This window comes from Moschus berezovskii, chromosome 9, assembly GCF_049115385.1.
Source record: "Moschus berezovskii isolate FMDL1 chromosome 9, NW_MosBer_1.0, whole genome shotgun sequence".
Lineage (NCBI taxonomy): Eukaryota > Metazoa > Chordata > Mammalia > Artiodactyla > Moschidae > Moschus > Moschus berezovskii.
Window position 1 is genome coordinate 56,116,366 of NC_142468.1, and position 14,179 is coordinate 56,130,544.

The 14,179-nt window shown below is 35.1% G+C and overlaps 1 protein-coding gene across 1 annotated transcript in view; it reads right to left on the reverse strand.

Moving 5' to 3' along the window:
* The window catches only part of VPS13C (vacuolar protein sorting 13 homolog C), a 181,163-nt gene that overhangs the window by 144,699 nt on the left and 22,285 nt on the right, over positions 1 to 14,179 (reverse strand). Inside the window, exons 6-7 of the mRNA XM_055437136.2 lie at positions 3,671 to 3,780; positions 510 to 569 (exon numbers count right to left, since the gene is read on the reverse strand). Of these exons, the coding sequence (XP_055293111.2) occupies positions 510 to 569; positions 3,671 to 3,780 (170 nt within the window). The remainder of the gene's footprint in view (positions 1 to 509; positions 570 to 3,670; positions 3,781 to 14,179) is intronic.

A 14,179-nucleotide genomic window follows, 5' to 3' on the forward strand; every position in this document is an offset into this window, starting at 1 on the left:
CTTAGTTGTCCACAATAGAAAACAAAAAAAATGGCCAACCAGGATATACCCACTCTATATACTAAGAACCGTAAAAGAAAAAACAAACTGCATTGTAAAATACTTAATCGAAATAAATTATCTTATGTACATTTCAATATAATAAACACATATATACATACATATAAACAGATACACATGTACAAGTTATTTAGAAATTATACCATGGATAAGAACTTGACTCTATGGAAATCTATCTTCCCCTAATTTACTACACATTTAAGATACAGCTTTTAAGACTTTCCAAACACTTGTTCTTAATATTTTTATATTTGCTAAATTCAAAGAAATCAAAATAATTAGAGAATATAATAAAAGTATCGCTAAAATTGTAAATTTCTTGAAAAGCTGTAGAAAGGTTACACATAAAAACAAAACAGCTCTTTGCAGCAATAGCTGATTTTAGGAAATTCACCCTGAGAATAATATTTTACAGATTCCACAGAAATTTTAAATAAGGCCAACTTTACCAATAGACTAAGTTCTCCCAGTGTGACACCAAATGAAAGAGGCCGCTTTGGATCTGATATCTATCAAAGAAAAAAAGTGACATTAAAATACACTCATAGTGAGGGTAAATCCATCTTACACTCTACAACAGGCAACATAAGACAATGAATTTACAGTTATGTTACACAACACAAATGGATTTGTGGAGAAGAAAGGGAAGGAAGGCACTACCATGGCTGAGATTTTCCATAGTTTGCAGGCATGACACTAACATGATACTTTCCCAGTGGAACTATTTTTTTACTAGAAGTGAGAACACTCACTAACTAGGACTGAACAGATTCCTGTCCAGGTAGTTTAAAAGAGACAATCTCTTTATGTACACCACTCAAGATGTTCTCCATAGATAAGTAAAACAAGGAGTTGCAGATAAAACAGTGCCACTAAATTATTTTTAAAAGATTTTCACATTTAGAAATGTGAACTGTCTCTTTACACCTTTAATTTCCAATGACATTTCAAAAAAATGTTTGTTAGAAGATGCTCAAGATCCTTAATATTTAATTTCCTCAACCCCTTAACCCAAAATCTGCCATTATTAAACTGATCTATTTCTCATCTTCAATATCTAAGTAATATTTATACACAGTGCTTAAACTGTGCCATTGTGTGTATGATGACTTTGTTTTTGACATCTCAGAGATGTACAAAACTTAGTGTTTTTTGGTCACGAAAGAAAATAGAGAAACTAGAGACAAGAGAAAAATCATATAATGTTCTAAATCGTCCATCAGGGACTTGAGTCACATACACCCTTCTCAAACAGGAAAACCATGATCTGGTATAGCTATAAAGCATGAGTTTTGAGCTTTGTTTTTAAAATCAGATATATTACGGTTTGTGGCAAAATATATTTCCTTTATTCCCATATTCATCTTTTCAGGCCTATGGATATCAAGCTCAAAATAACTTGCAGCTATTTCAGAAGGAACTTTAATAAAACACAACTCCTCAGCTGCTAATGCACTACGCACAAATTACTGCTCTCATACAAAGAATATCTTTATAATAAATTACACTCCCCCTACCCTTATTTCTATATTTTTAACTATCCTTCCACACACAATAATTAAGGTAATCACACCGAAAGAGGCAAGATACAAGGAAGATCCCTTTGTGCTTTTAATTTTTTCTGTAGATTATTTTAATATATTTTGTCACTGACACCAACTTAAATGTAATTGATATTCCTTGTCCCACTCGTGTGCATCTCTGAATTTTTTCATTAAAGAGAAAGAAATAACATACCTTTCAAATTGTACTTGTTCAGTAGAAAAGCTTAGTTTAGGTTTAAGCTGAAAGTGGGAGGGAGGGTCAAGAGGGAAGGGACACAGATATACCTATGGCTGATTCATGTTGATGTTTGGCAGAAACCAACACAATATTGTAAAGCAATTATCCTTCAATTAAAAATTTAAAAATTTTTAAAGCTGAGATTATTATTCAACAACATACCACTGGCTTTAAGAATAATTCTTTTACTTCCATGACAAGTTGAGTTCTAAGTTTGTTTTAAACAAGGCAATTTATGAGTTAGGCTTTTTAGACGTTTGTTTGTAAAATTCTGTCTACTGGACTTTCCAGGTGCCTCAGCAGTAAAGAATTCACCTGCCAATGCAGGAGACGTGAGATCCATCCCTGATCCAGGAAGATCCCACATGCTATGGAGCAACTAAGCCTGTGTGCCACAACTACTGAGCCTGTGCACTAGAGCCAGGAGCCGCAACTACTGAGCCCATGTGCTGCAACTACTGAAGCCTGCACACCCCAGAGCCCACGCTCCACAGCAAGAGATGCCACTGCAATGAGAAGCCCAAGCACGCAACTAGAGAGTAGCCTCTGCTCACCACAACTAGAGAAAAGCCTGTGCAGCAATGAAGACTCAACACAGCCAAAAAAAAAATTTCAGTCTAATGATGAGCTAGGTTTTTCAGACATTTGTTTGTTAGCAAAATTCAGTCTAACGACTATAGAAAACCAAAACATAAAGTTAGTATAAGACGGAGATGGTATATCTTGAAAAACTACAAGTGTATCTTACTGAATATGAACTGAAAAGAAGGACTTATCAGGAAAGTAAAATAAAATCCCTATATGGCAGTATGACTTTAAACGTAATCTAAACTTAAAGCAAACTAAAAACAGAAAGCAAACTCATTTTTGGAAAAGATGAAAAGCATTTCCAATTTGTTATGTAAATGAAAAAATTGAAGGCTTTTCATTTATGCTTCAAACTTCAAGACAAAGCAATGCATATTAAGTTAAAATATTGATTATGTTTTAATTAAAATTAATCAAATAGCTCGGAGAAGGCAATGGCAAGCCACTCCAGTACTCTTGCCTAGAAAATCCCATGGACGGAGGAGCCTGGTAGGCTGCAGTCCATGGGGTCGCTACAAGTCAGACATGACTGAGCGACTTCACTTTCACTTTTCACTTTCACACATTGGAGAAGGAAATGGCAACCCACTCCAGTGTTCTTGCCTGGAGAATCCCAGGGACAGGGGAGCCTGGTGGGCTGCCGTCTATGGGGTCACACAGAGTCGGACACGACTGAAGTGACTTAGCAGCAGCAGCTTAGCAGCAATCAAATAGCTCTTAATCAACCAACATTAAGCTTTTAGTAAAGTGGTTTCTAAACACTGCTCCATGTGTATGTGAGTAGCTGTGTGTGCTAAAATCCTGTGTGGTAGAATGTAAAGGACATGAGACTAGCAGCCAAGTGACCTGGGATTTAGTTCCCTTTCTACCAACCACCATTGCAACCGATTACTTCATTACCTCTGGGAACCAATTTTTTTGCCTTTATAAAAAAAAAAAAAAACACAGTAGTTCCTTAAAGCTTTATCAGTCTAAGTCTTTAAACAAAATTCAAAATAAATAATAAAGGAAAATCCAAAAATCTCTTAAATTAGCTTTAGAAAGAAACATATGATGGTTTATGACATATTTACACATTTAATGAAAAAAGCTTAATGCTAGTAAGGAGACATGGTAGTGTACTAATCAGGAAAAACTTAATCTGGGATTTAAAACTGCCATGGATGGGCGAATCAATAATTAATAATAATTAATGTCATAAAACACACAATTACTAACTTATACCAAGTAAACTACTTACATCATCTTCATATTTAATGTGAATGTCTGTGATTTTTACTTGTACATTTTTAATTACTTGAGTTGCCAATTTTTCCAAAAATGTATCCTTTTTGGCTTCTTTCGGTTTATCTATAAAAAATAGAAAAATACAAGTTCAAGAGTTGAAATTATCACATAATTCATAATCAATGATCAAAGGATAGCTAAAGTACTACTTAACGGGAATTACAACCTATTCCTTGCTTTTAGATTTTAATATGTATTTCCAACTTAAAACTTATTTTCAGCCACGATATCAACAGGGAAATCCCTAATACTTATTTTGAAGTTACATCATAATCTAACATTTATTTTACCTTTGAAGACAGAAATCAAGTGGCAATGTGTATAAACAACACATGGCATAAAAACCACTTTTACCTACCTTTTGAGCGATCGAGACCTTTAAAAGGTTTCTTAAAATGTTTTTTGTGCTTTTTACGTTTACGTCCTTCTCAGTGGAAGCATTTTAGTGAGAAAAGGATAAAATTCAAGTTAGCAGACTAGAGGACAGAAAAGAAAACAAGAGACTTCTTCTTCCTGACAGCAAATTCTGGTACAATTCACCTTATTTTATTCTAAACTGACCTGTTACTTCAATACAGGCAGAAATTCACAAACCCAAAAAGTCTAGAATAACCTTCTGTAATAAAGAAAATAACTTGGCAGGTGCAATTACACAAAAATTGAGTAAAATATCTGTACACAGTGCCCATTAGAATATTTATGACTGCTTATAAACTTTAATTTTTAATTACAACATTGCCAAAATATTGGAAATGTAATAATGACAGAATATGTATGGTAGGAGCACAAATGAAATGAATGGGTAGGTTGCTGACAGATGACTTCCTTTGAATGATACACCTCACAAAGACAGGATTCTTTACAGTCTTGAGGATACAAAGAATACAACAAGGCAAAAAAAAAATGTACACAGAATTTTACATTTAGCTTAATAATTCCTTTAGCATATCTTTTATTTGGCACTGCCTTGTAGCATGGCATTAACCCAAACCTATCTTACCCAACTTGTAAATCTTTACATTCAACTGCCTACTACACATCAAATCCAGTCCTCACTCTTGGGGCAGCCTCTGTATGGTCTCCCCTGCCTCCAACCTCCACTCTTTCCTCTGATCTAACCTCCTCTGACCTAATACTACCAGATTCACATCTTCCAAAATACTATATTCACAGCCTGTTAATCCCTGCTCAAAATTTCTTTGTAGCCTACCAAATAAAAAGAGAAAGCGTTTGCATGACACAGAGGTTCTTAGATCCAGTCCCTATCTCCCCGTCCTGTTCTATCTTCTACCACCCATCCTTCCACTGGACACTTCAAGAAGACTACTGCTACTTTCCAAAACAAGCAATAACTTTAAAAAAAAAAAAAAACTTTTCATTTTGTCCTGGGGTATAGCTGATTAATGATGTTGTGACTGTTTCAGGTGAAGAGAGAAGGGACTCAGCCATACATACACAAGTGTCCATTCTCCCCTAAATTCCCCTCCCATCCTGGATGCCACGTAACACTAAGCAGAGTTCCATGTGTACAAGCTTAACTTTCTAATGCCATAATGCCTCTACACAGAGTAGATTCCCTGAACTTAGTTTGCTCTCCCTGAAATTCTTCAGGCAAATTCCTAGGAGGCTTTCAAATCTCAGGTTCAGCACTACTGCTTCTTCAACTCTTCCAAGAATCTCCAAGGCCAGCCACCTGGGTACCTTATACAGACTTCCACCAAGCAATGAATACACTGTATTTGAAGTATCTGCACAACTGGTTTGTTTCTAGTCAGGAGGAGTCCTTCATTAGGACAAGAATTATCATAATATCTAGGCACAAAAGCACATGGTATGGGTCAACTGAATCAAACTTATCTATTTGGACATTAAAATATACAGGCTCAATTAATGTTATAGAGAATATACTGAAGCTTGAAATTTTAAATTTGTTCTTCCTTGATATTTTAAAGCAAGTTATCCTGCCACTACAAGAACTAAGAATCAAATTATCAAGTCCTGGATTTTAAGCATAAGACCCTAAGTTTTAAGAAGAAAAGATTTACTAAACCTGTAACAAAACCAGGACTTTGCTATTACCAGGAGTTCCTGTCACAGCGATGGTTCCCTAAATCTTGTTCATTTACAAATTAAACATTCAGCAAAGTTCTCAGAGAAATACTATTTGAAAAGAAATAGCTAAGAAAGCCAGAGAAGCCCTGAAAACCATCCCACTTAGGGAGAAAGTTTTAGGAGACAGGATTCAGCTGCCTGGGTTTAGAGTCTAGAATAACTCGCTCTTCTCATCTGACCTCCTAGTATCCTTCTGGTTTCACATTTGTCCTAGTACCTTGTTCTGTCTTTGATCTCAATGTTAGATGCACCATGTTTCAAATGGTTTCAAAATCTAATCTGAGTACTACAGAGTCTTCATTTAATCTGATGGATAATAAATGTATGATCCCCAGTCACTTTCTAAAGCAGTTCTAAAATGTTTTGGTCTTCGGGTCCCTTTAATACACTTAAAATTTAAGAACCTTAACCAGCTTTTCATTAAGGTGGGTTATAGATACTGATATTTACCACGTTGTAAATCAACACTGAAAAGCTCTTTAATAGTTATTAACTTATTAAATAACCCATTATGCAATAGCACAGGTAATGTGTATTTATGAAAAATAACTATGTTTTCTGAACAAAAACTTGTAATGAGAAGACTGACACAGTTGTACAGTCACACATCTCCTTAATGTCTGGTTTAGTAGGAGACTGCTGGATACAAATACCTGCTTTTGCCTTTGCTCTTTTAGAATCTATTGTTTAGATTGGAGTATGTGAGGAAAATCTGACCTAATTACAGAAATGTAATAGGAAACAGGAGGAACATCTTCATCTTTTGCATATGAACATCTTTTCATGTAATTATGGATACTACATCAAACTCAACTAGTGATAGTTTCTTAAAGCTGCACCCTGGAATCTGAAACTATCAGTGAATTTTTCGTCTAAATTAAAGCTGGTCTACCGTGCACTTTAATACATTCATAATATTTTGCCACACTTTGATAATACAGAAATACTCTTTCATTGAATTATACAGATCTTACAAATGTGGAGTCACTTTTTTAATATAAAAAAATCACATTGTTAATACCACCAAAAATCTTATCAGAAAAGTCTTTGAGTATGGGAAGCTGTGAAGCTCAAAGTGGCAAACACAAATTTCCCAAAATTCTAATTTTTGTTCAAAAGCTCAAATCTTATTGCTGGTAACAAACACTGTCAGTTCTTTTTGCTTCAAGCTATGTTGTTGAAACGTCTATCAAACACCCAAATCTGAGTAATAATAGTCTGTCAGCCATTCTTTGAAGTAAAATGGCTTTCCATGAAAAAAGCAACTAGTTCCACTGAAAACCCAAACAACTGCACAAGTATTTTCCCTTGAGACAATTATCCTGCTTCAGTCTCAGTTCAGTTTAGTCGCTCAGTCGTGTCCGACTCTCCAGGACCCCATGAATCACAGCACACCAGGCCTCCCTGTCCATCACCAACTCCCGGAGTACACTCAAACTCATGTGCACAGAGTCGGTGATGCCATCCAGCCATCTCATTCTCCGTCGTCCCCTTCTCCTACCGCCCCCAACCTTTCCCAGCATCAGAGTCTTTTCCAGTGAGTCAACTCGTCGCATGAGGTGGCCAAAGTATTGCAGTTTCAGCTTTAGCATCAGTCCCTCCAATGAACATCCAGGATTGATCTCCTTTAGAATGGACTGGTTGGATCTCCTTGCAGTATAAGGGACTCTCAAGAGTCTTCTCCAACACAATATGTATGCTTCCTCTTTTGTCACAAAACAACAAAGACACGTATACTCAAGTGCTGTAATCTATTAAAATTAAATGGTTTCTATTTCATCAATGATTTTCTTAAGCAAAATTGCTGCTTCTTCCATTCTACTTTGGTTTTTACTGTGAGTGACTGGCAGGGAACAATATAATAGCTACTGGCAGTAGAGTTTGGTGCCACTGCCTTAAATCATGCTAAGGCAGCCAGCAATCTTACACAACATTGCTTTTGCACCATCAGTACCAATGTCAATACAGTGGAAAAAAAATTAATGTCTTAGAATTATTATGAAAATAGTTTTGACTTTTTGAAAATCATTGCTCCAGAAAAAAAAAATTTAATGAGTAAATATACACTCTCAAAGAATCAGACACAACCGAGCGACTGAACAACAATGCACACTCAGAAACTGAAAAAACGAAAGCATTATGAAGAACACATTAAGTCCTGGGCAACTAAACAAAAGACATCTTCAACAAAATTAACTATTCTCATTTCAGAATCATCAAATTCTAGGCCAAGTTTAGTTTTTTGTTTTTTTTTTAAATCCAGGCTAATACACATTTTCGGGATAAAAAGAAACTCTGAATCATGAAGTTTTACTTTACAGTGACCTCTGTCTGTTTTGCTTTGTTTTTTAAGCACTGTTGTCCAATGATTTTTTTACATATTTAAATAGGCCACTAGAACTCATTTGTATCCTGGAGGCAGGTTGCACTTAGTAAGATCAGAAAACACTGCCCCTGGCAGACTACAGAAAGTTGGTTCAATTACAACCCACAAAATTGGACAGTGAACCATAAGTTATCTTTTATATTAAAAAAAGTGACTCTAAGACAAAGAGTTAGTCACTCTTACTCAAGAGGCAGATTTGTTCAAAGAGAAACTCCTTTCAGGGTAATTTCATTCATGCTATGAAATTTGCCATGCAACTCATTCTTCCATTTGTCATAATGAACCTAAAAATTAAAGAAGTTTCTAGCAGCAAAAGTAATTCTATCATAATGCTTATTGTTGTTTATATCTTGAGATAGAGATGCCATTTGCTTGCCACTCAATCAAAACAAATTTTAAGTGTTACTAAGTTAATATAACAAGTTCCTGAATAGTTACAGATAAATATATTTAAAATATTTCAATATATTAAAAATATTTTAATATTAAATATTAGAAAATATTTAAATATTGTTTAAAATATTAGAAATTATTATATTAATGTGCTTGGTAAACTTCCTAAGATACAAAAAAACCCTACTATAAATCCTGAAACAGTCAGCCTTCAAATCTGCCTTTTTTGTGAGGCTGTCCAGGACAGTAGTCTACACGTGCTGCCAAAGCTACTTTACAGATGAAGCAAATCAGGGAGGATAGGAGAAGAAAGTCAGGGAAACATCTTTTATCAAGGTCCTAAATAAAGTCTCACTCAAAAAAGAAAGGTTCCATTTTATTGCTTTTTACAAGTTTGAAAACCACTGCTACAGAAGAGAAATCATTTAATTGAAAAACTACTATACTATAGAACAAAGTCAAAAAGGCAGTTCCAGATTTGGAAGTTATCCACAGATCAAACTGTAAACTGCATAAGGGCAGTGTACTGGGTCTGCTTCACCCCCATGAACACTGAGCATCCATCACAGTCTTCCTACGAGAAGACATTAAGCATTTGGTGAGTGAATAAATGGCTGCAGAAGGTGGAAGAAAGGAACGACAGTGAAGGGGAAAAACATGAATTACATTTCCATATTTTCTAAAAGGATGACATGCCATATAAACTCCATTAAAAGCACAAGCATGAATAAGAATATAATTTTGTATGTAGCTCAGTATAATTAACCATGCATACCCACCAGGCTTTATGTCCTTGTACACAAAGCTTTCCAAGCCATATATGAACTCCCCTGAATGTGCGCCTGCATCCGCATGGCAGCAGTAACCAAAATGCAAAGCATTTTAAGACATCTTTAATTTCACATGTAAAATATGTCTGAGCTTAGTTCAAAGAATTAGGCATCATATAACAGAATAAGTAAAATCCAGTGACATTAAAACAACTTACTTCTATGGGAATATTCTCAAGTGACACTATTTCCATTCTTTCAACACACAGGCTTTGTTTTCATACATTAAAACAAAAACTCTTAATAATTAAAATCATAACAATTAATAATTTCAAGTTAAGCAAAACAGACAAATATCAATTATGGCTAATGTCTCATTCAGTTCAGTTCAGTTCAGTCGCTCAGTCGTGTCTGACTCTTTGCGACCCCATGAATCACAGCACGCCAGGCCTCCCTGTCTATCACCAGCTTCCGGAGTTCACTCAAACTCATGTCCATCAAGTCGGTGATGCCATCCAGCCATCTCATCCTCTGTCGTCCCCTTCTCCTCCCGCCCCCAATCCTTCCCAGCATCAGAGTCTTTTTCAATGAGTCAACTCGTCGAAGAGAGCAAAAATCTGCTATTTTGGTTCCCTTTCGGCCCACCATTTGTTCATTTTCAGAATGAAACATTGCTGCAATATTTATGCTAATTTTAGGGTTAGCTGAAATTAATTCATCTTACTTTAGTATCATGTTTCCTTCAAGACACACTGTCTGAATCCTTTCTATTCATTCTTGTTAGTGATGGTTAGGTAGCACCATCTTCCATTTTGCTCCCCAAATCCAGCTTAGAAACCACTACCTAAAACACAGCCATGATCACATCACCCTCCAGATTTTTAAAGAAAAAGTAACTTACTGACTTTCTCACTATCAATCAAAGTCCATTATAACGCAGTCAAGAGCCAGACTGAGTTCAAATTCTAGCTCTATCATTTTCTAACAGCATAACCGAGAACAAGCTATTTAACTTCCAGCTTTCTCAACTATAAAATGGGAACAATAAAAGCCTTTATATATCATAGAATTATAACTATTAAATGAGTCAGCTGATATTAACCACTTTGAAGAGTGACCCACAAACAGTAAATTCTCAATAAATGTTGGCTGCTATCATTATCATCATCACCATCACGGTATTCAAATTTCTCAAAACTGATATAAACTTAGCTTTCCAACTCCTCTCAAGCTACCCTATCAAAGTCCCAAATTCTTAGCAGTTCCCCATACACGCTCTACACTATTTCATTTCACTATTGCCTTAACCTAGAATGCCCTCTCTCCCTGCTGCATCAGTTCAGTTCAGTTCAGTCACTCAGTCGTGTCCAACTCTTTACGACCCCATGAATCACAGCACGCCAGGCCTCCCTGTCCATCACCAACTCCCGGAGTTCACTCAAACTCATGTCCATCGAGCTGGTGATGCCATCCAGCCATCTCATTCTCTGTCGTCCCCGTCTCCTCCCACCCCCAACTCTTCCTAGCATCAGACTCTTTTCCAGTGAGTCAACTCGTCGCATGAGGTGGCCAAAGTATTGGAGTTTCAGCTTTAGCATCAGTCCTTCCAATGAACACCCAGGATTGATCTCCTTTAGAATGGACTGGTTGGATCTCCTTGCAGTCTACTCAGCTGAAACACAGACCTTCAGGGTGTCCGCCCTGATCTCTGACTAAACATGATAAGCCCTTTATGAACTTCTGTAATACTCTAACTACATCTCATTAATGAGACTCAACACCCTCTCCTGTCTATTACTATACATGAGGTCTCTGACAGTAGGCTACAGGAATTTTCTCACTTTTGTGTTTACAACAATATGTTGAACAGACTGGCAGCAGACTTCTCAAAAGTACCTGGAAGTTAAAAGATTTTTACCCCTAAAATTCTAATTTTAAACTCAATATTCTATTCCCAGCCAAATCAAACAAGTGTGGAAGTAAATTACAAAACTTTCAGACTTGAAAGGATCTTTAAAATTATATCCAGTGCATCCTTTCTTAAAAGCTATCAGAAATGCTTCAGCTAAACAAAGGAACAAAGTAAGAAAAGGCAAGGGACTCAATGAATTAAAAACAGAAGAGCAGTGAAGATCAGTTCTAGGATGACAATTATACAGCAGAACTAAAACAAAACAAAATACAACACAACCAAAAAAACTGCTCTTCAAGAGGGAAAGGGGGACGGGGAGAGGACAACAGATGTGTTTGGGCAATTGGAAAATAACACTGAGAGCCATAGGACTGATAGATTTCATGTGGCACACAAAAGAACTTAAGGTAAATTTAAATAGAAGGAAAGAAGCATTTACAAATTTAAGAAAGAAAAACAAAAGGCTGATGCAGAGGAAATATAATCACAGAATATTATCTGGCCCATCCAGTGAACAGTAATTATTTTGTCATAGTAATGTAAATTTTGACTCATAACTGGCCAAAAATTACGATATGGCTGTATTATGAGAAGATAAAGGAACTAAGGATGAAGGAAGATGGTAAAACTATCCTTCCTTGACTACTGTGCAAGGAAATACAAGATAGTGCCTTACATTAATAAATTAGACAACCAGAGAATGTTTATATTTCTAAAATGATAGCTCCCTCTAAGGAGTGAGTCAAAAGGGTAGAGAAGGGTGAAACAAGAAACTGACACTTTTCATAAATCTTTTTGGAAAAAATATTTAATTTCAGAGTTAATGTTAACTCTAAAATTTTAAGAGTTTTTGATAAATTAATATTTTAAAATATAGAATCTATATAGCATTTGAAAATCTTTTGACTTTACTAGGAATTTATTATTTCCCTTTACTTTACAATAGCTTTTCCAAAAAAATAAATTTACTACAATTAAATAAAAGAAAAATATCAAGAAGTTTATTTTGACAGTTAAGCAAGCTCTCTAGAAATGAACTTAGAGTTATATTTCAATTTTCTTTTTTTCCCACATAACAGTGGGCAGGCACTCTATTTTATCAAATGAAACAAACTTGAGTAAAAGTATGTCTTTAAAGCAGATCAGATTAAGACTCTATTTTCATTTTTATCAACTGCTGCTTATAGTTAAATCATTCCCTCTCCTTACCTCTGAGTCTCTATACATAAGCGACAGTGCTTTTGTGCTTTCAAAATCAAGAAATAAGTAGGAAAATAATAAGTATAAAAAACAAAGTCTAGTAATCAAGTCAAAACTGTTAATTAAAAATAGTGAAATGGAAAGCACATAAAGGCCAGGGTTGTCTTTAATCATTCACATGAACAACATTATATGAAGACAGGGTCTATATTCATATAAACTAGAGAAAGTACTTACATGAAGTCAAAAATGACTAAATGTATTTCTTAATAACTGAGAAAAAAAATCTCTATCAACATATTTCCCAACTTCTGAATTTATCTCTTTTATACTTGGAGCATATTGTTGACAAAGCTAATATAATAATGTTAAGGAAACAGAGTTTCAATTTCTGAATCTTGGTTCCATCCTAACAAAAACTAAACTTATCATCCAAGAAGCTACAATATAATGATTATTTATAAGCCTAACAGCCCCATTTACACAAGCTTAGTACTATAGATGTTGATCCTCTATAGATTTATCAAATCATCCTTAAAAGTCTCTGCCAGAACCAAAAATAAGTTTCCTAAGTATTAACAACCTAGTCACTCCAGTACTCTTGCCTGGAAAATTCCACGGATGGAGGAACCTGGTGGGCTGCAGTCCATAGGGTCGCAAAGAGTCAGACAGGACTGACCGACTTCACTTTCACTTTTCACTTTCATGCACTGGAGAAGGAAATGGCAACCCACTCCAGTGTTCTTGCCTGGAGAGTCCCAGGGACAGCAGAGCCTGGTGGGCTGCCATGTATGGGGTCGCACAGAGTCGGACACGACTGAAGCGACTTCGTAGCAGCAGCAGCAGTCAAAATTCACAAGCACTTAATACAAAATGTACAGCACGTTATCATTTTGCTGATTAAGCTGTCAACTACTAAAGCGGAGAGAGTATATACTATGTTTTCTCTTATAGTTCACTGGAAACACTAAAATATTTTGAAAGCAATCACAGTTATTTCAATTCCGAAAAAAATGAGTTTGAGGTTTGTTTCTCAAGAGGGAAAATATAACTTAATTATATATATTATAAATTAAAAGTATATAATTACATGTAACAGCAATATATCCAAGCATATATAAATATACCAATTGATGACTACATATAATTATATGTATGTGTATTAACAAACAGATTTAGTCTGAACTGATTTAAGAAACAAATTAAATTCTAGTGCTCTCTAAGCCTTTTTCCTCATTTTAATAAAACTATTTCTAATTAACCAATACTGAATAAAAAGAAATATTCACACTGAATTGGCATAAAACAAAACCACGACCACTTTGCTTTGTTTGGCACATAAAAGTGACAGAAATTAAGAAAATTGTTTTCATGGAAATACAGATCCTTAAGTTTCAGCAGAAATATAAGATATGGTTAAAAATGAAAAGAGAAAGGAAAAAAAAGTTTAGACTGTTAAAATTTTATACCATTAAAACAGCCTCTGTATCTGAAATATTTTAGTTCTTTTCTGTAAAAGAATCAGTAATTCTGAATAAGGGAAAAACATTCAGGGAAAAAAGAGAATCACTGACAAAGAATTTTAATAAACAAGCTATTTTTAAGAGAGATTTCTCTTGATTTAATTAAATATCAGCAGCTTAAGCATCTTATTATAATATCTAAATGCAATTTCTATCATTTCTAACA